Raw genomic sequence first — 25631 nt, forward strand, 5'->3', positions numbered from 1 at the left:
TACAGGAGCAACAGGTCAGCTTGGTCTGAATGACTGCAATGATTTAAATGCGTTTTTGTAATATTGTATCTCTTTGTTGTAACATGTTGATTAATGATCTCTTGTGTGCACATCGCCTGGTTGTTGTGGATTATCATGGCAACCTGACGCCGGGGTATAAGAGGTCAGCACGTATGGGCGTGCACCTGTAGTGGCCTGAGGAAGCGCAATCACCCGTGTGCGAAACGGCCGTCGCCACTGGTATGTGAATCTGGCTAACTGCTACCTTGCCGCATGAAGCACTTGTCTGCTTGAAATAAAGAAGCAAATTAACCATTGGTGAGTGCTGCCTATTTTTTCTTCATCTCAGTTTGCAAGATTTGATGACTTTATCTTTTGGAGTGTGCACCACCTTGCTGTTTTTTGTTTGGAGGTATCGAGAGGCTTGTGCAGGCACGCACCAGTGTGATCAGCAGTGCCACCTGTGATTCTTTTGCTGTTGAAACTCTGTGTTGCTCAGCGACAGCCCCAAAACCTGACAGATCCAGAGGAGATCTGTGTGGAGGAGTGGGCCAAAATCACTGTTGCAGTGTGTGCAAACCTGGTCAAGAACTTCAGGAAACGTTTGATCTCTGTAATTGCAAACAAAGACTTCTGTACCAAATATTAACACTGATTTTGTCAGGTGTTCAAATACTTATGTTCAGCAGTGCAAGACAAATAAATTCTTAAAAAAATCATACAATGTGATTTCCTGAATTTTATTTTTTAATTCTGTCTCTCAGAGAGGGAATGCACCTACAATGTGAATTTCAGACCCCTCCATGATTTCTAAGTGGCAGAATTAGCAAAATCGCAGGGTGTTCAAATACTTTTGTTCCTCACTGTATACAGAATTAAAAACATTAAAAAAGAATCCAAAATGATAATACCACAATGATAACAAAATGTTCTGATATACCCTGGGTCCCTCACAGTCATCAAATGCCACTGCTACTGTCACGGACGGGGGTAGGGAAGCGTGCACCCCTGACCGCCACCGACACCTCTGCCCCTACCTACTTGCACGATCCATCCTAGGTAACGGGCCGCAACTGGACGGCAGTCCCTAACTTAAGTAAGTGCAGGGAAAAACAAAAGACAGGACAAACAGAACACAAGCAAGTCAAACTAGCCGAAGTTAAATACCAGGAAGACAAGTCAGTACAAGGGAGCAACAAGAGCGAGTCCAAACACAAGCCGGAAGTCAGTACCAGGAGATCACGACAAGCAACAGGGAATTCGCAGAAACGAGGTCAGGATTCAGGAACACAATGCCAGGAATACAGGAGTGTATAAAGACCTTAATCACAGGCAATCTGTGGCCAGCAGGCTGCCTGTTTAAATAGGCCTGGCTGGTGAGTCACATGACATGGCCAGCGTCACGTGACCCACAGCAGCCCAACTCAGCCGAGCACCGATCATCAATATTGGCACTTGGCTCCCCTGCTGCTCGCCTGCTGCCATGGAGACGAGGACGCAGGCTACATCCTTGCCCCTCTCCTTGCGCAGGTTACCGGCGGTGCTGCGAAGGAAGCACGCGCCACCTGACCCTCGTTACAGCTACACTATTTATTCAGTCAGACCTCTCTATGAGGAACTGCATAGAGGAATGTAGCTTTATAAACTATTTGAAGAAATCTTGCTTGGAATATTAGATCCTAATAGTTGTCACTCTGAGACAAACAGGATCAATACTAATAATATACACGTGATAAGCAGCGCCAAAGTGCTCCTCACCACACTGCAGCTACTATGGCTGTTAACTTGAACATGTTAGCAGCTAAATCCCATTACATGTCTTTCAGAGCCACCTAGGCTCCCTCTTCAGTGGCTAAATAGAAGGATAACATTCATACAAAAATAGCCCTAAGGGCTCTGAAAAAAGAAATAATAAAAATATGGATAAAATAGTAATAAAATAGTAATAAAATAATAATATGGTACTGAAGAAAATAATGCTGAAGAAAATATGGTCAGACTGCAGAGAACATGAGAGTACTGGACAAATAGTCTGAAGCCTGATGTTCCATGCAGTATGGGCCTACCACCTGATTAATCAACTCATGAAATAAAACCAGTCCCAACTCTGCATTTAATCCTCCAGGTACCAAAGTTAAACGGTATATTTATTTTGACTCAGCTGTTGACATGTGTTCAACATGATCTCCCTCTCTCCAACTTCTCCTAACTTCCTGCAATGCAGTGAAGGTAAGTAAAGATGGATCACTAGGATAGTGTTTGAAATGATGTGATAAGGCACGTCTCAAAATCTATGTTATTATACACGTTTTGTAATCCTGATTTTTTAAAGCACTCATACCGTAGTTCAACAAATTTATGGTTTGGAACATAGACACTGAATTAGATATCTGACATCAGTGCTAAGTAAGTATATCTTTTATTTTCCATAGAAAATCATTATTAGTTGGTTGCAATCATTGAGGCAGATTTACTATTAAAAATGCATGAGATTTATTAACTGAAGTTCATGCTTTGCATCACATTTAGTAGCCATTTTACACTCTTTTCTAAGCATTTTATGGCTCGTCTGACAAGGGGGAGTCACTTCATGGGAAAGAGGTGTAACATTACAGAAATGAGCATGCTATAAATATAGTTCTGTATGCCAAAATACAGGAACATTTTGGTGCATTTTTGGAGTGAAATTACACCAATTTATAGGTGGTGTAAACTTGGACTAGACCATTGTTTGGGGAGATTTATAAGGCTGAGTTCACACGGGCGTTGGGGGAAAATATGCGGGTGCGTTGCGGGAACACACGCGATTTTTCCGCGCGAGTGCAAAACATTGTAATGCGTTTTGCACTCGCGTGAGAAAAATCGCGCATGTTCGGTACCCAAACCCGAACTTCTTCACAGAAGTTCGGGCTTGGGATCGGTGTTCTGTAGATTGTATTATTTTCCCTTATAAACATGGTTCTAAGGGAAAATAATAGCATTCTGAATAATAGTATTCTGAAGTAAAATAGCGCTGGAGGGGTTAAAAATAAAAATAAAAAATTTAACTCACCTTAGTCCACTTGATTGCGCTGCCCGGCTTCTCGTCTGTCTCCTTTGTTGAACAGGACCTGTGGTGAGCATTCATTACAGGAACAGGACCTGTGGTGACATCACTCCGGTCATCACATGATCCATCACCATGGTAAAAGATCATGTGATGGATCATGTGATGACCGGAGTGACGTCACCAGAGGTCCTGTTCCTGTAATGAATGCTCACCACAGGTCCTGTTCAACAAAGGAGACAGACGAGAAGCCGGACAGCGCGATCAAGTGGACTAAGGTGAGTTAAATTTTTATTTTATTTTTTTAACCCCTCCAGCGCTATTTTACTATGCATTCTTTATTCAGAATGCTATTATTTTCCCTTATAACCATGTTATAAGGGAAAATAATAATGATCGGGTCTCCATCCCGATCGTCTCCTAGCAACCGTGCGTGAAAATCGCACCGCTTCCGCACTTGCTTGCGGATGCTTGCGATTTTCACACAACCCCATTCACTTCTATGGGGCCTGCATTGCGTGAAAAACACAGAATATAGAGCATGCTGCGATTTTCACGCAACGCACAATGATGCATGAAAATCACTGCTCATGTGAACAGCCCCATAGAAATGAATGGGTCCAGATTCAGTGCGGGTGCAATGCGTTCACCTCCCGCATTGCACCCTCGCAGAATACTCGCCCGTGTGAACTCAGCCTAAAACTGGTGTAAAGAAAAACTGGCTTAATTTTCCCTGGGCAAACAATGAGATTCGATCTTTCATTTTCCAAAGGATCTCTGAAAAATATAAGGTAGAATCTGGTTGCTATGGGCAACTAAGCCAGTTTTCCTTTCAACCAGTTTTGATAAATCTCCTCCATATTGTTTTGGCGCATGGACAAATTTTTGGTGCACAGACAAAATTCTAGAGCATAGACAAATTTTGGGATCACGATCGGAATTATAGCATAAGTCTGGCGCAGGATTTATGATACTCCAAATTTACAAAGGTCCATGGACCAGTATAGTAAATTTGTTAAATATTAATACTGTGATTTGTATTCTAAGACAGTGCTAAGTACGACACTTAGTAAATCGGCCCCAGTGTCTTTTCCTAGAAAATTTACTCTTACAATTGTTGCATGTAATGCATCTAAAAAAAAAAAACTTTCAAATTAATCCAAGATGACAATTCTTTTCTACTCTCTGAATTCATTACTGCTGGTGCTACTTTTAGACCTAAATTGGGCACCTTTGTGTAAACAATGGGATGATATTTAGGTAAGGATGTCCCTATTGTTTTATCCTGGCACAGTAGATGCCAATGTTTATGTATAATCTGTTGCACCATTTTGTAACGTGTATTATATGGTAAAACCGTTTTATTGTTTAATTTTTTTTTTTAAGTCTAATTTTTTACAGTTATTGAAGCCGGCATCTTACTCTTCCCTTTAAAAAATGGATTGCTGTCCATATTACAAATCTTCATTAGCTCATGATAATATGTGTCAAGGAACTGTTCCCTTAACTTTCTTGCCTCTTTCACAAAGTATGATTCTAAGGTACATCTGTATTGTCTTATGGGTACAATCAAGGCAACCTAAGAAGATGGCAACTGGACTTAGGGATAAAATGATTCTTGGTGGTTGGCACAAATTTTGATTCTGCCGAGATTTTGATATCCAAAAATTCTACAGAACAATCATTGATATAGGTGTAAATTTGGCATTAATTCCCAATGAAAATCTAATTCCTCTTCACATTTGTCCCAAATAAAAAAAATTATATTGTCAGTGTACGGGCACCAAACCGCTGCCCAGTTTGGGAAAGATGTTTCCAATAAGCCATATAGAGATCATCATTACTGGGTGCGAAACTGGTTCCTATCATTGTACTGGTACACTAACGATAAATTAATGGTATAAAATAAATTGAATTAATACCGTCCACAATTAAATCAAGTTGCTCGAAGCAAAAGTCTCCTAACTGTGATAAAATTGCTTGAACTGCTCCTAAAACCTGTCTATGATGAATAATAATGTACAAAGAACTGACATCTAATGTACCCAATAGCCACTTTAGTTTACAATTAAGATTTTCTAATATATACAGTAAATTATATGAATTGTGTCTTTCAGATAGGAGGGGATCTTTTTAACAGAGTGTTGTAAGAACAGATTGGAGGTCAGTATCAATACCTGGTCTTCGTGGTGGATGTATTACATCCTTGTGCACATTCGGTATGTAATAATAAAAAACTGGTGTACTTTTTTTGTTTGCCCAAAATAATATTATATTCCTTCTGGTTCAAAATGTTCTTATGTAGTGCCCTTGTACATACTGTATTTCCTTTAATTCATTACTATATTGTAATATTGGGTCAACTTTTCATAAATATTTATCAGAAAGCTGTCAAATGAATTCTTCATAATTTTTCTTGGTGACTAGAATAACATTCTCTCTGCTTTTATTCACACGGTGAATAGTGATCTCTTTGTTTTGTTGTAATGCTTTGATTGCTTGGATGTCAGATGGTGTCAATTTATAATGTTCCTCCCTATTTACTTTTAAATTGCCTAAATCTGCCTCTACCACACATCTAAATGCTGCTATGTCTTGACCTATCTGTTGTCTTGGATACTTCTGATGAAATTTGTAATTCTGCGTGTTTGAACTGAGAATTTGTCATACATTGGGGGACATTTATCAAAACTATTGTAAAGGAAAACTGGCTTAGTTGTCCATAGCAACCAATCAGATTCCACCTTTCATTTTTGAGAGCTCTTTTGGAAAATGAAAAGTGGAATCTGATTGGTTGCTATTGATAAATCTCCCCATTGAGTTTTAACTGGAGTTTTCTTAAAATATGTTTTCAAGCAAATTTTTCTAATATATTGTTCACTCCCAATTCAGGTGTCAAATTTATTGAGTGCTCTACTAGGTGCAAACTTCAGGTCTTTTTCTAATACTGTGCCATTGTTAGTACACTATTACTGAGATTCATAATAGGTGATGATATGATTACTGGATTTTCCCCATATTTTGTTTCAGTTGAACTCTTTCGGCAATGTATTCTCTTTTTCAACCTACTGCTTGTTATGTCTCCATGCTCCTCATGTGGTGCACCTTGACAACTTGCTATGAATCCTTCTTGGGTTGTGACTGAGCTATAGATGATGGTGAGTATTGATGGTTGTATTGAGTATTGATGGCTATATTGATGGTGAGTATTGGATTTGTTGGAAATGGGTGTGGTGACTACTGATGAGTGAGCTGGACTGGTGAAAGAATTATGACCTGTTGTTACCATGTGAGAATTCCGCATCTGTATGTAAGGAGTTATTTTTGTATCTGGATAAAGTGTTTTTAGATGCGGTATGTGCAACAGTTGTAAGATTACAACATTTCCTAGGAAAACACTATTATATGGGAAATAAAAGAGGCACATACTTGCAATAGCACTGATGTCATATATCATACAATTCAGTGTCCATGTTCCAACAGTATATTGGTCAAACTACAAACACTTAAAAAAATACAGGGTAGCAGAACATGGGTATAATATTAAAACAGGTTGTGAGAAAAATACCTTATCACATCATTTTAACCACTATTATCATAGCGATCCATCTTTACTTACCTTCACGGCATTGCAGAAAATTAGGACAAGCTGGAGAGGGGGACATCATGCTAAACGCATGTCAAGACAAATATTCAAGTTTAACACATTAGTATCTGGAGGATTAAATGCATAGTTGGAACTGTTTGGTTTTATTTCATGAGTTGATTAATCAGGTGGTAGGCCCATACTCCATGGAACATCAGGCGTCAGACTGTTTTTCCAGTTCTCTGATATCTACTGCAATCTGGCTCTAGAGAGTTTATCTAGAGAGTTAGAGACATTGAAAAGCAAGCTTAAAGGGAATAATAACTATGCAACTACTCCGAATCCAACCAAGCATGGAGAACGTGAATCAGTTCAAGTTAACATCCATAGTAGTGGAACCCTCAGTGTGATGAGAATCTTTGGCGCTGTTTATTATATCTATATTACTTCTATTGATCCAATTTGTCTTAGAGTGACATGCTACTATATAAAGACATATTTGATTAGGATCTAATATTCACAGCAAAATTTCTTCAAATAGTCTATAACATATGTTCTCTGTGCAGTTTACCTTGGAGAGGTCTGGCTAAATGCATAGTGTGAACAGTGGCATTTGATGACCGCGATGGCCCCATGGTGCATCAGGATTTTAAACTGAGATTTTATCATTGTGGTATTATCATTTTGAATTATTTTTTGTGTTTTTAATTATGTATACATCCAGCCTCATTGCATTTTAGCAGTAATATTTAGAATCTAGTTTGCTGTATATTTGATAGCCAAAACCATTACATACTTTTAGCATTTTTTTTAAAGGATGTGACTTCACAGTTATCACAAAGTTGCTACAGTTCTGTGTCATCATCACATAGCAACGATTGTGTATTAATGACCATGTCTAAATGGCAATGCTTTAAGTTGACTCTTTCATCAAGAAAAAGTTAATGAAAGATATCCTTTAGTAATAACAGTCAGTGTAATTTTTCCAGGGAATAGGCTTATTTTTGCACTGATGCCAGTAAATTATACAGCAAGAACACATGGCAGGTTCCCCTTCATCTGATATCTGCTCCCTGTGCAGAATTTGTTTTCATAACCTTGAATCAAATATCAGCAATCAGTGTAAATGCAAGAGAATCAATAAGACAAGATAATCTCCCTTCGCTCTACAACCAACATAGGGACCAATATTAACTGATGCCAAACTTTTATGCTAAACTTTTCCTCCATCTGTGGTCCTGCATGAAGAGAACATCTGATAAACTTAACCATACAACACAAATTAAAGGCCAGTGCATATGAACTGACAGCACATAAGGGCCATCTGCTACCACCGATTTTATCATTTCCATACCTGCTGTAATATGTTTCCCTGCATTTGATCCTTGTGTTTTCTCTTGTGTTAAAATAACACTTAGCGGAAAAAGGCACAAAATAAAATCTTGCATTACTTCAAAACTAGTATTTTAAATATTTCAAGGTTGTATGACTATATTGGCCTATACAGTTCCTATTCTACTGGACATATTGTAAAGACTAAAATCAGCTACCCAGTTGTAACTAGTTAAAAAAATATATAAATTAGTTAAGCTGAAATAAATATGTATCTCCATAGATGCAATAAAATTTATTAGAGCCCTTGGGCTGAGACCTCTTGTAAATTCTGTATTACAGCTACAGGATGTACAGTACAACCTCCAGGTTGTAGGATTTCCATAACATGGCACTCATAAAAGTGTATGGGACCTTACTGCACTAAGGCTAGGTTCACATATACGGCACTGCGGCAGTCTATTACAGCAGAGGAGCAGACTACTAGAAATTACTATAATAGGATCCAGTGGAGTTCTGGCATAAATGCCAGCTTTCAGCCGGAAAAATATCACTGCCAAATCCCACTATAGTGAATGGGGATCAGGCATTGCCTGGCTGTGTCTAGCTATGCCATATACAGTAATTCCAGTAGTCTGCCCCTCTTCCAGAACAGACAACTAGAATGCCAAATGTAGCTGTGAACCTAGCCTTATATATGGCAACAATTTCATATGGAGACACACTGAAAAGAATAGGCATTTCAGTTCCAGTGACAGTTGGGATCCTCACTCATGTTACCAAACTGATGCCATGTTTCAGCATGTCTTAACCACTTAAGGACATAGGGTAGTTTGGCACGTAAGGCTATAACAATGTTTTACATTTTCATCTCTGCATTGCAAAAGCCATAACTTTTTTATTTTTCCTTCAATATAGCAATATAAGGGCTAGTTTTATGTGCGGCAAGTTCCATTTTACTGCCACCATTTTGGAGTACATTTATTGTATAACTTTTTTAAAACATTTTGGATAAGTGTAAAAATGATCGCACTTTCTGCAATAGTTTTTAGGAACAGTAAAAATTACATGATACATGATGTTACAGAATTACAGAAGAGTACAAGAATCCACAATTACAATTCTGTTTTGCTACTTAAAAAAAAAATTATTATTATTATTTGCACTTATTTAGTCCCTTTAAGAATCTGTACTGTAATCGTTTAATCACTTGAACTAAACAAAGGCCCCAACTGCCATGACAACTACTTGACCCCCCGTATTTTGCATTAGCCGATATGCTAATGATGAGGACAGAGGGAACTTCCTCCCTCTGACTAACCACTCAGATGCCTCAGTCATTATCAACTGTCGCATTTGATAGGTTAAACTGCTGAAATAAGGCCCAGCTACACCATCATGTGACATACTATTAAATCATTGAGCATTAACTCACTGACCTCAGTGATCTAATAGTGTGTGACAGAGCTTGAAGGGGTTAATGAAACACAATATCAGAATACAGGTAAAAGAGGAGATACAATTACCCAAATCAACTCTTCATTGACCGATATTAGTACCAGACAAAGATATATGTAGGCTGTATGAGGCTTGGTATAAGACAAGAAGTTTTATTTCTCTGTAGTTACTTTTAGGGTATATCCATATCTGACTTAAATGCTGTGGATTTGCATTTGCAGATTTTTAACTGGCAAATGCGCTTCATTGTACAGTAATAGCAAAGTGGATTATATTGTAAGAAATGTTATCCACAATCTTCAGCATAATTGACCTGCGGTGTGGATTTGAAATCTTGTGCATATTAATTTACCATATTTTTCAGATTATAAGATGCACTTCTTTCCTGGAAAATGGAGAAAAGTGGCAGTGCGTCTTATAGTCCGAATGCTTATAACCACTTCCATTAGAGAAGCAGTCATCAGAATGCAGGAGTGGCTTCAATCAAAACAGTAGAAAAAAATCCAGCATCAGGCTCAGGATAAAATCCAATTTCTTTATTTCTTCATTATAAAATTCATAGGCTGACCAGGCAGGCAAGAATCTTGCCTGTCTGGTCAGCCTATGAATTTTATAATGAAGAAATAAAGAAATTGGATTTTATCCTGAGCCTGCTGCTGGATTTCTTTCTACTGTTTTGATTAATTCCTGGTCCGGGACCCGTATACGGTGAAGGAGGACGATGGGTGAGCTGAAATTCCTTTTTTCTTATATTAGTAAGTGGCTTGTATTAACTTAATCTACATGATGAATGCCATTCCCTGAAGTGAGACAACCCCTTTAAAGAAACAATAACAATGTCTATGATCCTTACAATAGTCATTGGTATAATAGTTGTGGAAATTTATAACACTATTTCTTTTTGCAGAATCCCAGTATAAAATGTGTACTCTTACCATCCAGGCTGTAACAAAGTCTCCCATCCACGTTCCAACTGCTGCAACCTTCATAAAGCTCTCATTCCTGATGCCCATATATTCGGTTATAATGTAAGGACTGTGGAAGATAAAAACAAGACAGAATTCTGCATTAGAGAAATGTTTATATGCTAGTGCATATAAATTCTTCTTCCTATCATTTTATTATAGATGTGGATTTCAAATATGCAGAGTAATACAAAAAACTAGCAGATGAAAAAGAATAAAGTATATCATTTTGTAAATTTTATAAACAAGGTTTATCTATAAAGCAGTAAAGATTAACTAAATAAGCAGCAACAAAAATAATATACAGTGCTTTGAAAACATATTTGCCCAAATTTCTTCTATTTTTTTAATCTTTTTGATACATTTACATTTTTCAGTTCATCTGAAGAATTTTTACTATAAAATTGTATAAAATAAAATTTTAAATAAAGATTCATTTACACCCCCCTTCCCCCCCAAATCACATAACTAGTTGTGCCACTCCTGGCAGTAACAACTTTAATAAAACATTTGCATTAACCTGTGATGAGTATTTTACATCTCTAAGGAGGAATTTTGGGTCACTCTTCTTGGTAGAATTGTTTTAATGTGGCTACATTGAAGTGTTTTCAAGAATGTTTATCCATTTAAGGTTTTGCCACAAGATCTCAATGGGACTTTAACTTTGGCTAATCCAAAAACTTAATTTTCTTTCTTTTAATCCATTCATGCTTGAATGCTTCAGATCAATATCCCTAAAATGTCACCTGTCATTGGATTTTTTTGTGTAATAAAATGGAGAAGAAAGCATTCAATAGACTGGAATTTTTTCCCCATCCATCCAAGTGCATACAACTATCCACTTAATATACAAGTTAAAGATAAAGTAAAATTTTTATTTTTTTGTTAAACAAAGTGTCTATTCAGTATGGCTGGTATATACTGTACATCAATCTTCTGTGTAAAAAAAAAATCTAATTGTGTCTAGGATGGCAGAATTATGAGTTATGGAACTTTGCAATTTACTTTTATTTTTCTAAAATGTGATGCTAAAATCCAGCAAGTACAAAAATATTCAATTTTATTCTATTATATATTGTCAGCCAAGTCATAATACTATAATATGTGAAATATTAAGACTGTGCCAACAATATTCCCATTTTTACAGTGTTCATAAATTTATAATTCTGGATATATAGACTCAATTCTATCTCCATTTTTTGTTTTCACATTGGTTACTCAAAAATATATTGATTTAAAAGCTTGTTCGGTTTCTGTTCATGTTTCGTTGTGTTTTCTTTTCATCCTACCAGCTGTTTCATTTCTTCTTTCCTACACTAATATGGAGTTTTATGCCTTGCTGCTGGCCAGAATGGTTTTCATTTAAGAACTATAAAATGTCCAATATCCATAATACAACAAACAACCTCCATTTATCACCACTAGCATTTGGAAACAGATCTACATTAAATTAAACACTATGCAGGCATTCTTGTATTTTCACAGAACCAGGAACTTGTCCTGAGGGATGAAGAGAACACTCAAATAGTTCTCTGGTAAAACAACAATTGCTATATGTTTTGCTTCCCATCCAGATTGTTTATATAACAAAATATCAGCCATGTTTCCATCCTGAGATGTTAGCAGGCACTGAACAACAAATAGACAAAATAGGGGGGTGGGGGAACAAAAATTCATAGAGAGAAGACAGTTTTAAGGCATATGCAGCTCAATAGGCAATGAGCCGCAAAATTCAACTTCCAATATGATAATAATATGGTTATTGTGACAATGTATGGCATTCATCTTAGGCTACTTTCACGTTAGCGTTTTATTGTATTAGGTCTTCTATAGCCATGATGGATCCGTCATGAACACCATTTAAAGTCAATGGGGGACGGATCCATTTTCTATTGTGTCAGAGAAAACGGATCCATCCCTATTGACCAGTGGCGTTGCAAGGGGGGTGCGGGGGGTGCGGGCCGCACCGGGTGACACCAGTCTGATGGGGTGTCACCCGGCCGCCGGAGGCCCGGACTGACTCACTGCCGAAGTGCAATTACATCATTGTGTATACTAATTAATCACCTTGGTAGGTCTGGCTGGCGGCTGCTGCTACAATGGGGTGTCACCCGCCCCCGCCGGAGGCCCGGACCGACTTACTGCCGAAGTGCAATTTCATTGTGTTACTAATTAATCACCTTGGTAGGTCTGGCTGGCGGCTGCTGCTACAATGGGGTGTCACCCGCCCCCCGCCGGGGGCAGGTGACACCCCATTGTAGCAGCAGCCGCCAGCCAGACCTACCAAGGTGATTAATTAAATGATGTAACACATTGAAATTGCACTTCGGCAGTAAGTCCGGCCGGGGGCCTTACATACTATTTACTTACAGTGCGGGCAGCGGGCCTGCGGCTGTCCTACTCCTGCCTACATGTGTGCCGGCTCAGGCCAAAGGAGGCGTCACTGACTGTCAGTGGGGCCGCGGTGGAGGGAGGAGAGGAGGCGGAGCTGCTGTGGCCTGTAAAAGCTGCCCCTCCAGGCTGGCAGCAGAAGAACACAGTGGCATGCTGTTGGAACTTCGCCGACCCTGCTGGACTCTAGTCTGGACCCAGGAGAAGACACCTTAAGGCAGAGCCAGGCCAGCTGAGATTAGAGCCAGGACCAGACCGACCCCACTCCAGCCAGACCCCAGTGATATATCAGGTACTGACACTGTAAATGTATTGTAATTGTAACAGAGAGGGGGAGATGGGGGACAAAATGTACAAACATGTCTGTGCCATGGAGCCTGGAGGGGAAGAGAAGAAATGTCTGTGCCACCGACTCCAACATTGTCCCTCATCATGTCACCCCCCCTGATGGCGCAGACTCCAACATTGTCCCCCATTAGGGAGCATAATGGATGGGGGCTGACGGCTGTCATGGGGGGCATGATGGCTGACATGGGGGGGCTGATGGCTGACATGGGAGTAATGATGGATGGGTGCTGACATGGGCATGATGGATGGGGTGCTGACATGGGGGGCTGATGGCTGACTGCTGACATGGGGTGCTGACGGCTGACATAAGGGGCATGATGGATGGGGGCTGACGGCTGACATGGGCATGATGGATGGAGTGCTGACATGGGGTGCTGACGGCGGACATGAGGGCATGATGGCTGACATAGGGGCATGACGGCTGACATGGGGGGGCATGATGGATGGGGGCTGACGGCTGTCATGGGCATGATGGATGGGGTGCTGACGGCTGACATGGGGGCATGATGGCTGACATGGGGGGCTGATGGCTGACGTCTGACATGGGGGGTAATGATGGATGGGGGCTGACATGGGCATGATGGGGTGCTGACGGCTGACATGGGCATGATGGATGGGGTGCTGATGGCTGACATGGGCATGATGGATGGGGTGCTGACATGGGGGGCTGATGGCTGACAGCTGACATGGGGTGCTGACGGCTGACATGAAGGCATAATGGCTGACATAGGGGCATGACGGCTGACATGGGGGCATGATGGATGGGGGCTGACATGGGCATGATGGATGGGGTGCTGACGGCTGATATGGGGGTCTGACCTGAGGTATAATGGAAAATATTGTTTCTTATTATACTCCTCTAAAACCTATGTGCATCTTATAGGGCGAAAAGTACAGTCCTCAAACCAGATTGAAGCAGAGAGAAGATATCAGGACCACACAGAGGAGAAGCCAGCTGCTGCAGACAGAACCAGGACCAGGTGAGCTGCGGGCGGGGAGGGGGGGGGGGGTCACCGAGATGTACTGTAGCTTCGCTTGTGTTGCCAAAAAATCCTTGCACAGGCTCTGGTCACGTCCACGTTACAGGGCCGGTGCAAAGAGTCCCACAGTACATAATGTGGGCAAAATATACCTACTTACATAACATTCCCAATAAATACATTTATTTTTTTGTGAAAAAAGGCTATTTTACATTTTTATTAGTGATACTCTAAGGTGCCAGGGGGTGTACCCTGGCATTTTTATTATGGTACACCACCTGGCACCATTTTCCACATAAAAATAAGTTTATGTATTGAGAATGTTATGTAATTAGGTATATTTTGCCCACATTATGTACTGTGGGACTCTTTATTTATTATATAAAAATATAGGGGACACGTACTGTGCTGTAAAAATATTGCTATTGCCAAAGTCAGGAGGTAAGCAGGGTGGCCACCTCCAGGCTCTATCATTGTGCCACTCTTTGGCCTTCTCATACTGCCGCCAACTCCTCACTCTGTCATTTTGCCTCTCGGTGGCCTTCTCCTGATGCTGCTGCCCTGAACTCCAGACTCTGTGCTTGTGCCACTCGGTGGCCTTCTCCTGATGCTGCCAACTCCAGACTCGGTCAATGTGCCACTTGTTGGCTTTCTCCTGACACTGCTGCTGCTGACGTCAACTATAGACTCTGTCATTGGGCCACTCTGTGGTCTCCTCATGCTGATGCCAAATCCACACTCTGTCATGCTGCCGCTTTGCGCCTACTTAATTATATTTGGGGGCGGGGGGCATTTCCTAATTTTAACCTGGACTCCAGGTTGGACCTGGAGAGATGTCAGGCACTCAGAGCCCTCTCTGTGGGGACCCATCCCACACCCTGGGAAAAAGTCTATGGGTGTACCAATTTGCCTTACACTTTTTCTGCCATTCATCAGTGCAGGGCGAGCTATAAACAACACAGGCAGCGCATTAACTGTAGGCAGGATATTATAGCTATGTAAATGATAAAGTACATGGAAGACAGACCATATTGGTATTCAGCTTAAATTGCCATGTTGGCACTTTTTTATAAATAAGTGGGTTTTGGGTTGCAGTTTGGGCACTCAGTCTCTAAAAGGTTCACCATCACTGCTCTATACTGGGCCCCCTTATATCCTATATCCAGTCACTTTATGCCGGTGTTATCCAGTCACTGTATGTAGGTGTTATCTGGTCATTGTATGGCGGTGTTATTATTTGGTTTGAGGACTGATATATTTACAGTGTATACTGTAGATTCCAGTATATTATGCTGTAGTGTGCCCTGTATTTCTCAGTAATGTAAATTAGCCTTGTAGAACACAGGCCACACCACTGACCACCAGGACCAGCCTTCTGTAATATAGCCTACAGTTAATCTTTTAGTGTGACAGTCAATTTGCATGTGGTCATCACGGGACCATCACACCGGCCATAGTGTCATAGTGACACTACTATGGCCTAATGGCCGGCATGACAGTCCTGTGATGACCACATGCAAATCGACTGCCATACTAAAAGAGTTCATTAAAGGGCTTCTACCACCAGAAATACTATTATGTAGCTGACTGATATAGCGATGCGCTAATGTCAGCACTACAGAACAGTATGTTTCTAACATTAGTCCCTGCAGCCGTTTTTGTTAAAAAAGCACTTTTATTATATGCTAATGAGCCTCTAGGTGCTATATGGGCGTAAAATCAGCACCTAGAGGCTCCGTCCACTCACCCTGTATTCTGCCCAGGTCCTGTGTTGTGCCCGCCCAGCTCCTCTTGATTGATGCCACTGTTCCCTGCGTCGTTGGCGAAATCCCGCGCCTGCGCCGTTAACTTCGGTCTTCGGCGCAGTGAGTGAATGATGCGATCCTGGTGCCGGCTTCCTCACTGCGCCTGCGCCGACTACGTCACAGTGAGGATCGCATCATTCACTCGCACTGCGCCGAAGACCGAAGTGAACGGCGCAGGAGCGGGATTTCGCCAACGATGCAGGGAACAGTGGCATCAATCAAGAGGAGCGGGGCTGGCACAACACTGGACCTGGGCGGGATAAAGCGTGAGCGGACGGAGCCTCTAGGTGCTGATTTTACGCCCATATAGCACCTAGAGGCTTATTAACATATTATAAAAGTGCATTTTTAACAAAAACGGCTGCAGGGACTAATGTTAGAAACATACTGTTATGTAGTGCTGACATTAGCGCATCGCTATATCAGTCAGCTACATAATAGTATTTCTGGTGGTAGAAACCCTTTAAAATGGCCCTAGCCCAATGATTTTAGCATAATTCAAGTTGCCTTCCCAGCCTGAGCCTGCTATTATTTTCTGTCTGCCGACACAAAACAATCTGGAAGTGCTCCTCCTGAGACCGAGCTCTGGATCCGCCACTGCGGGTGGGTGCTCTGCAACCCCCCCCCCCACAAAGTTAAACCAAACGACGGTGTATGATATGGTTTATCCATACCATTAGCAAAATATGAGAAGCACAAGAGACAAATTATATGTTTTCATGCTGTCCTTTTTTCAAATGGATTTCAGAAAGCAAAGTCTGAATTCCTAAGCGAATATTCCACCATGCCACATGGAGTGCATAAGTCAAAGAGGCCAAGTGGATTCCAGCAAAGGAGAACAAAAGAGGCAAAAATTCAAGCAATCAAAACCCTTGCTGGATCCATGCTCAAGTATGTCAAAAGACCAGATGATGGCCAGGGTTCATCAAAAGACACTCCGCCAATTGATCAAGCTGATTCTTTTGATGCTTTTGCTAGAAAGCTTTCTGCAGAGGAACAAGAAGTGGAAATGGCAGAATCTGAAGAAGAGCGAGGAGGGAAAATAGAAGAATTTGAAGCAGAAGAGCAAGGAATGGAAATGACAGAATATGAAGCAGAAGAGAGTGCTGAAAGTGACTCAAGCCATAGTCCGTATACTATGAAAGACATGACTGCAGTTACGGAGAAAGATTTGCAAATTTTATCTGATGTGTCCTTCTGGGAGATACCGGTTCCAGATCATTTTCGGGTAGAAATTGTGAAAAGAGGAAGTGCTTCTTTCCAGAACCAAGATGGTCCTTTTAGTGTCACCAAAAGGCCAGATGAAAAAGCTGCATCAAAGGGAGAAGTGCGCCAACTTTCAAAAGTGTGGTTTTACAAGGTCATGCCAAATGGAGAGAAAATTCTGAGGACATGGATGGTTTACTCACCTGTCAGCGGGAATTTATATTGCTTTTGTTGCCGACTCTTTACCAGCTGTACTACAGATACAACATCCAAATTTGTCACTGGGTTTCAGAAGTGGTGGAAACTGAGCCCAAAGGTATATAATCATGAGACATCCGAAGAGCACTTATACTGTCTGGAAAAGTGGAAAACTTTGGCAGCAGGACTGAGGCTGCATGAAACCATTGATGCCCAAACTATTTCTACGATGGAGACTGAGAAGAAAAAGTGGAGGGACATTTTGCACAGATTGCTGGATATTACATTGTTTCTTGCCAAGCAGAATCTGGCATTTCGTGGTCACAAGGAAGATGAGTCTTCTTTGAATAAAGGGAACTTTCTTGAGATGGTTGAGATGCTTTCCAAGTATGATCCGGTACTGAAGGAACACCTAATTAAGTTAAAGCAGCACACCTGTAAAGTTAACATGTCTGTCTCCTATCTTTCTCCACAAACTCAGAATGAGTTTATAAGTGTCCTGGCAAATCATGTGAAGGCGAAGATTGTAACGGACATAAAGTCTGCAAAGTACTTTGGCATCATGTTTGACAGCACGCCTGACGTATCGCATACTGATCAGATGTCTGAAGTGATCAGATATGTACACATCACCAACAGGAAAGTTGAGGTAAAATAAGTTTTTTTAGGATTTTTCCCTTTAAAGGGGAAAAAAGCTGCTGACCTCAGTTCTGACATTCTTCAAAAATTAGAAAGTGATGGACTCGACATAATGATGTGCCGCTCTCAGGGTTATGATAATGCTGCTACTATGGCTGGAATCCATGGAGGTGTACAATCCATTCTGAAGGGGAAAAACAGGAAGGCTATTTTTAATGGATGTGTGGACCATTCCCTTAACTTGTGTGGTCAGCACTCTTTTGCTCAAAATGCATCTTGCGTGACCTTTTTTGGAACTCTGCAGACAATGTTTTCTTTTTTTGCTGCTTCCACCCATCGATGGGATGTGTTAATTGACCATGCTGGAGTGTCAGTAAAAAGACTATCCACAACACGCTGGAGTGCTCATTATGCTGCAGTTAAGCCAGTAAAAGAAAAATTTGACATGTTCGTGTCGGCACTTGGAGCTCTTTGTGAACCATGTGAAAATATGGACACAAGAGGAGCAGCACAGGGTCTTCTACCTGCTGTCTGTGACTTTACTTTTCTATGCTACCTGCACTTCTGGTCTGATGTACTGAGGGAAGTTAATGATGCACAGCAGTACCTGCAGACTAAGGGCTTAAGTCTCGATAAAGTGGTGACAAAGCTTGAGACACTAAGACTTTTTCTGTGTGAGGAGCGCAGTCACCTAGTTGAAAATGCAATTCAGCAGGCACTTTTAAAAGCTGATGAATATGGAATTGCAGTAGAGAGAAGAACCAGGTTCAAGAAGAGGATGGCAGGGGAACTGGCAAGAGATGCTGGAAGCCCAAGTCTGCAAGAAGAAAATAAGAGGGCGATGTTTGAGTGCATTGATCGCTTTCATTTGGAACTCCAGACCAGATTAAGAGCCATCATGGAAGTAGCAGGCATGTTTGAGGCTGTTCAAGCAAAGAGTCTCATATCTGCCACTGAAGGAGAATTAACCTCTTAAGGACACATGACGTACCGGTACGTCATGATGTCCTGGTACTTAAGGACACATGACGTACCGGTACGTCATGTGTTGTTCCGATCACTGCCGCCCGGCCGGCAGTGATCGGAACCCGGTGCCTGCTCAAATCATCGAGCAGGCACCTAGGCTAAATGCGCGGGGGGGTCCCGTGACCCCCCCATGTCGGCGATCGCGGCAAACCGCAGGTCAATTCAGACCTGCGGTTTGCTGCGATTTCTGCAGTTTCTGATCCCTGCGGTCCCTGACCGCGGGGATCAGAAACTTTAGTATTCCTAAAATAGATCTGTATCCCTCCCCCTGCACCCCCCGAGTGATTTTAGCCCGGTGGGAGGTGCAGGGGGAGGGTTGCGGGCGGTGTGGGCGGTGCGGGAGGCGGGCGGTGCGGCAGGCGGGATCGCGATCCCCCGCCCGCCTCCCCTTGAATGATCGTTGGTTTCTAGTGGGGATACCAGGGTGCCAGCACATTGCTGGCACCCTGGTATAAACGGCTGACATCTGCGATGCGATGTCAGCCGTTAACCCTTTCCATACAGCGGTCCGTACGGACCGCTGTATGGAAAAGGTTAACAGCGCAGGGAGCTCCCTCCCTCTCCCATCGGGGGGCTGCTGTGCCTTTGCAGCCCCCGATGGGAGAGGGAGAGAGCCCCCAGAGAGCCCCCCTCAGCCCTGTGCTTACCCTTCCCCGTCTGCGCAGTTCTGAGCAGACGGGGAAGGTTCCCATGGCAACAGGACGCCTCTCAGGCGTCCTGCTGTCCATGGTGCTGAACAGATCTATGCTAAAAAGCATAGATCTGTTCAGTGTAAGTAAAATACAGTACAGAACAATATATATTGTACTGTACTGTATTATACAGACATCAGACCCACTGGATCTTCAAGAACCAAGTGGGTCTGGGTCAAAAAAAAAGTTAAAAAAAGTGAAAAAAAAGTAAAAATCAAAAAACACATTTATCACTGATTAAAAATGAAAAAAATAAAATTCCCTACACATGTTTGGTATCGCCGCGTCCGTAACGACCTGATCTATAAAACGGTTATGTTACTTTACCCGAACGGTGAACGCCATAAAAATAAAAAATAAAAAACTAGGATGAAATTGAAATTTTGCCCACCTTACTTCCCAAAAAAGGTAATAAAAGTGATCAAAAAAGTCGCATGTACGCCAAAATAGTACAAATCAAACCGTCATCTCATCCCGCAAAAATCATACCCTACCCAAGATAATCGCCCAAAAACTGAAAAAACTATGGCTCTTAGACTATGGAAACACTAAAACATGATTTTTTTTGTTTCAAAAATGAAATCATTGTGTAAAACTTACATAAATAAAAAAAAAGTATACATATTAGGTATCGCCGCGTCCGTATCGACCGGCTCTATAAAAATATCACATGATCTAACCCCTCAGATGACCACCGTAAAAAAATTAAAATAAAAACGGTGTAAAAAAAGCCATTTTTTGTCATCTTACGTCACAAAAAGTGTAATAGCAAGCAATCAAAAAGTCATATGCACCCCAAAATAGATGCCAATCAAACCGTCATTTCATCCCGCAAAAAATGAGACCCTACTTAAGATAATCGCCCAAAAACTGAAAAAACTATGGCTCTTAGACTATGGAGACACTAAAACATTTTTTTTGTTTTAAAAATGAAATCATTGTGTAAAACTTACATAAATAAAAAAAATAGTATACATATTAGGTATCGCCACGTCCGTGACAACCTGCTCTATAAAATTACCACATGATCTAACCTGTCAGATGAATGTTGTCAATAACAAAAAATAAAAACGTGCCAAAAAATCTATTTCTTGTTACCTTGCCGCACAAAAAGTGTAATATAGAGCAACCAAAAATCATATGTACCCTAAACTAGTACCAACAAAACTGCCACCCTATCCCGTAGTTTCTAAAATGGGGTCACTTTTTTGGAGTTTCTACTCTAGGGGTGCATCAGGGGGGCTTCAAATGGGACATGGTGTAAAAAAAAACTGTGCAGCAAAATCTGCCTTCCAAAAACCGCATGGCGTTCCTTTCCTTCTGCGCCCTGCCGTGTGCCGGTACAGCAGTTTACGACCACATATGGGGTGTTTCTGTAAACTACAGAATCAGGGCCATAAATAATGAGTTTTGTTTGGCTGTTAACCCTTGCTTTGTAACTGGAAAAAAAATATTAAAATGGAAAATCTGCCAAAAAAGTGAAATTTTGAAATTGTATCTCTATTTTCCATTAAATCTTGTGCAACACCTAAAGGGTTAACAAAGTTTGTAAAATCAGTTTTGAATACCTTGAGGGGTGTAGTTTCTTAGATGGGGTCACTTTTATGGAGTTTCTACTCCAGGGGTGCATCAGGGGGGCTTCAAATGGGACATGGTGCCAAAAAAACAGTCCAGCAAAATCAGCCCTCCAAAAACCAAACGGCGCACCTTTCACTCTACGCCCCGCTGTGTGCCCGTACAGTAGTTTACGGCCACATATGGGGTGTTTCTGTAAACAGCAGAGTCAGGGCAATAAAGATACAGTCTTGTTTTGCTGTTAACCCTTGCTTTGTTAGTGGAAAAAATGGGTTAAAATGGAAAATTAGGCAAAAAAATGAAATTCTCAAATTTCATCGCCATTTGCCAATAACTCCTGTGCAACACCTAAAGGGTTAACGATGTATGTAAAATCAGTTTTGAATAGCTTGAGGGGTGTAGTTTCTTAGATGGGGTCACTTTTAGGGAGTTTCTCCTCTAGGGGTGCATCAGGGGGCTTCAAATGGGACATGGTGTAAATAAACCAGTCCATAAAAATCAGCCCTCCAAAAACCATACGGCGCACCTTTCACTCTACGCCCCGCTGTGTGGCCGTACAGTAGTTTACGGCCACATATTGGGTGTTTCTGTAAACGGCAGAGTCAGGGCAATAAAGATACAGTCTTGTTTGGCTGTTAACCCTTGATTTGTTAGTGGAAAAAATGGGTTAAAATGAAAAATTAGACAAAACAATGAAATTCTCAAATTTCCTCCCCATTTGCCAATAACTCTTGTGCAACACCTAAAGGGTTAACAACGTATGCAAAATCAGTTTTGAATACCTTGAGGGGTGTAGTTTCTTAGATGGGGTCATTTTTGGGTGGTTTCTATAATGTAAGCCTCGCAAAGTGACTTGAGACCTGAACTGGTCCCTAAAAATTGAGTTTTTGTAAATTTCTGAAAAATTTCAAGATTTGCTTCTAAACTTCTAAGCCTTATAACATCCCCAAAAAATAAAATATCATTCCCAAATCAATTCTAACAAGAAGTAGACATATGGGGAATGTAAAGTCATCACAATTTTTTGGGGTATTACTATGTATTACAGAAGTAGAGAAACTGAAACTTTGAAATTTGCAAATTTTTCCAAATTTTTTGTTAAATTAGGTATTTTTTGGTGCAAAAAAAATAATTTTTTTGACTTCATTTTACCAGTGTCATGAAGTACAATATGTGACGAAAAAACAATCTCAGAACGGCCTGGATAAGTCAAAGCGTTTTAAAGTTATCAGCACTTAAAGGGACTCTGGTCAGATTTTCAAAAAATGGCCTGGTCCTAAGGTGTAAAAAGGCTGTGTCCTTAAGGGGTTAAAGGTGTCCATTCCAAAACTGACCAATTTCTATGATGAGGTATCTGAGAGTGAGCTGTTACTGGAGATACCAAGGTTCAGAAGACACCTAAAAGCAGCAAAGTTGGACCTAGAAGAAGTCAAAGATTGGGCAGCTTTACAAGTTTTGACCTTCATAGCTGAATGGGATTTTATTGAGTCTCTCCCACACCTTTCACTATGTCTGAAATTATTCCTCACAATCTGCGTATCTGTGGCTTCGTGCGAGAGGAGCTTTTCAAAACTTAAACTTATCAAAAATTATCTGCGATCTACAATGGGAGAGTCTAGGCTTTCCAATCTTGCACTGTTGTCAGTTGAAAGCGAATTAGTGCAAACCATTGATTTCGATGAAGCAATTAATAGTTTTGCAGCTTTGAAGGCCAGGAAAGCAAAGTTCTGAATTGATTGAGATGTTCTTTAAGTGCACTTGTATTTGTTCCTGTTCAATTTTCTGTTATTTAATTATTTATTTATTTATTAGTCATGTTGAATTTTGTGTTATTTAATTATTTATAATTTTATCCTGTTAAATTTTGTGTTGTAAAATGTTATTTGTTCAGTAAAGGGGTTGGATTTAAAATAAACGTTATTTTTTAAAAGCATTAACTTTGACTTCTTTCATTCTTTCAACATATTTTTGGTTATATGACTAAAAGATTATTGCTCGGGGGGGGGGGGGCAGGTTGGGGTGACACCATTTTCTACCGCACCGGGTGACACCAGCCCTAGCAACGCCACTGCTATTGACTTACATTGTGTGTCAGGACGGAACGCTTGCAGCGTTTTTCTGTTCGTGATGGGGACACAACCAAACGGAACGGAATGCATTTTGGTGCATTCCATTTCGTTCAGTTTTGTCCCCATTTACAATGAATGGGGACAAAATGGAAGCATTTTCTTCCGCTATTGAGATCCTATGACGGATCTCAATAGCGGAATGGAAAACACAGATGTGAAAGTACCCTTACTCTACTGGCCTCATGTATTTTACAAACATTCAGGGGGGGGAGGGGCTGTAAACCTTTGGGTGTGTTATTGGGGACTTAAATAAATAAACATTGGTCAGTCCGGAGACAGGACCCTTTGGAATGCAGAGGAGAGGGGGAAGGCATGGGCTCCTCACCTTTTCCCTATGAATCTTCTATAAGGTGCTGGACTGGTCAGCAGTGTAGAGGTTGGGGGCTGGTAATTATTCACGCTCTTGCCTGCCCTAGGCTAATCAGCCGGGGGGGGGGGGGGATTATGAGAAAAATGAGAGAGGAGGTTGGGGGTTGTTGTAGTGTACAGGGAGCTTTGGATGGACCAGGACCTGATGTTGAGGCCAGGATCTGGTGCCACAAGAACAGAGTAGAGACTGAGGATTGTCTGCAATCCACCCTTGGCCGAAGGGAGCCGTCCTTCAAGTAACAGAGTACCCAGGACGATTGGGGATTTAATTGGTGGCGTCCAGGGCCGGCACCACCTGTAAGGCGACCTAGGCAGCCGCCTAGGGCGCAATTTAGCAGGGGGCGCCGGAACCGTTCGGTTTAAAAAAAAATATAAAAATGTTTGTTAAATGGCCGGCGGGCACTAGGCCGGCAGCCTATCAGAGGCCGGAGCAGGAAGCGCGATGACTGAGCCCTGAGCCGTACAGCGCGATACACAGGCCGGAAGAGGCCTGCATCGCTGACATGGAGGTAAGTATAAGTGTTTTTTTGTTGTTGTTGTTGTTAATACTGGTGGCTACTGGGCTGGCACATGATGGGGGGCTCTGGTTACTGGCACATGATATAGGGGGGCTCTGGCTACTGGCACATGATATAGGGGGGCTCCGGCTGCTGGCACATGATATAGGGGGGGCTCTGGCTGCTGGCACATGATATAGGGAGGGCTCTGGCTACTGACACATGATATAGGGGGGGCTCTGGCTACTGGCACATGATATAGGGGGGGCTCTGGCAATTGGCAAATGATATAGGGGGGCTCTGGCTACTGACACATGATATGGGGGGGCTCTTGTTACTGACACATGATGGTGGGGGGGCTCTTATTACTGGCACATGATTGGGGCATCTCTGAGGGCACATTTTACTGGCACATTATTGGGGGACATCTATGGGGCAGTTATTACTGGCACATTGGGGGCACTTCTTACTGGCACATTATTGGTGGGCACTATAGGGGCATCTACTGAGGCCACAAAGAACGGCTATTTTATATGGGGGCTCTGTATAGGGGCATTTTATACTGGGACACATTATGGTGGGTACTATGGGGAAGGTGGGAGAGGAGTACTATGGGCTCATCTACAGGTGCACTGAGAAGGGGTATTTTATACTTACAAATTATGGGGGACACTGAGGGCATCTACTGGTGCACTATATATGGGGCATTTTATGCTGGTACATTATGGGGGCACTAGGAGGAAGGGGGGAGAGGAGCACTATGGGGGCATTTACTGGGGGCACTATATAGGGGTATTTTATACTGGCACATTATGGGGGCACTATGGGGACATTAGCTCAACTGGGGGCACTACAAGGCGGTATTTTTTGCACTGTCACATTATAAGAAGAATTATTTCTACTGGGAGGGGGGGGCATTATGGTGGGCTTTATTACTCCCCCATGGTATGACCCCCTAGTTGCAGCACCAGCCTCTCCCTGCTCTGCTATCCCTCTGCCCCTTCTCCAAATCCTTATTATGAAATCTTTCTCATTAGGATAAAACACAACATCAGCTCCGCCGAGCCCCCCAGCCAAAGTGTTGAAGTGGTGTCCAAGATCTCCAAGGGTCAAGCCAAGTAATTGTAAGTTTTCATATGAAATATGTTTATGTTATACACATATAGCCTACACTGTGCCCCACAATATACAGTTTCTTCTGTAAAAGTCATCAAGTGTCATGGGGGGAGGGGTGCGCCTTATTGTTTTTCATCCCAGGCTTGTTTCTTTAGCTATGGCTTAAGTTATGGTAGTTATTCTCCACCATTCTTAATAGGGTTCTTTATTGCAACATATAACTCTCTTTTAATTTAAATACTGAGAAAGGGGTGGAACATATGTGATGTCATG

General features: G+C 41.7%; 1 protein-coding gene across 4 annotated transcripts in view; it reads right to left on the reverse strand.

The window, feature by feature from the left end:
• The window catches only part of TMEM117 (transmembrane protein 117), a 528179-nt gene that overhangs the window by 290218 nt on the left and 212330 nt on the right, over nt 1–25631 (reverse strand). For all 4 annotated transcript variants that reach the window (XM_040410696.1, XM_040410688.1, XM_040410704.1 and 1 more), the window contains exon 4: nt 10358–10457. In XM_040410696.1, the coding sequence (XP_040266630.1) occupies nt 10358–10457 (100 nt within the window). The remainder of the gene's footprint in view (nt 1–10357; nt 10458–25631) is intronic.

Source organism: Bufo bufo, chromosome 1 (assembly GCF_905171765.1).
Source record: "Bufo bufo chromosome 1, aBufBuf1.1, whole genome shotgun sequence".
Classification (NCBI taxonomy): domain Eukaryota; kingdom Metazoa; phylum Chordata; class Amphibia; order Anura; family Bufonidae; genus Bufo; species Bufo bufo.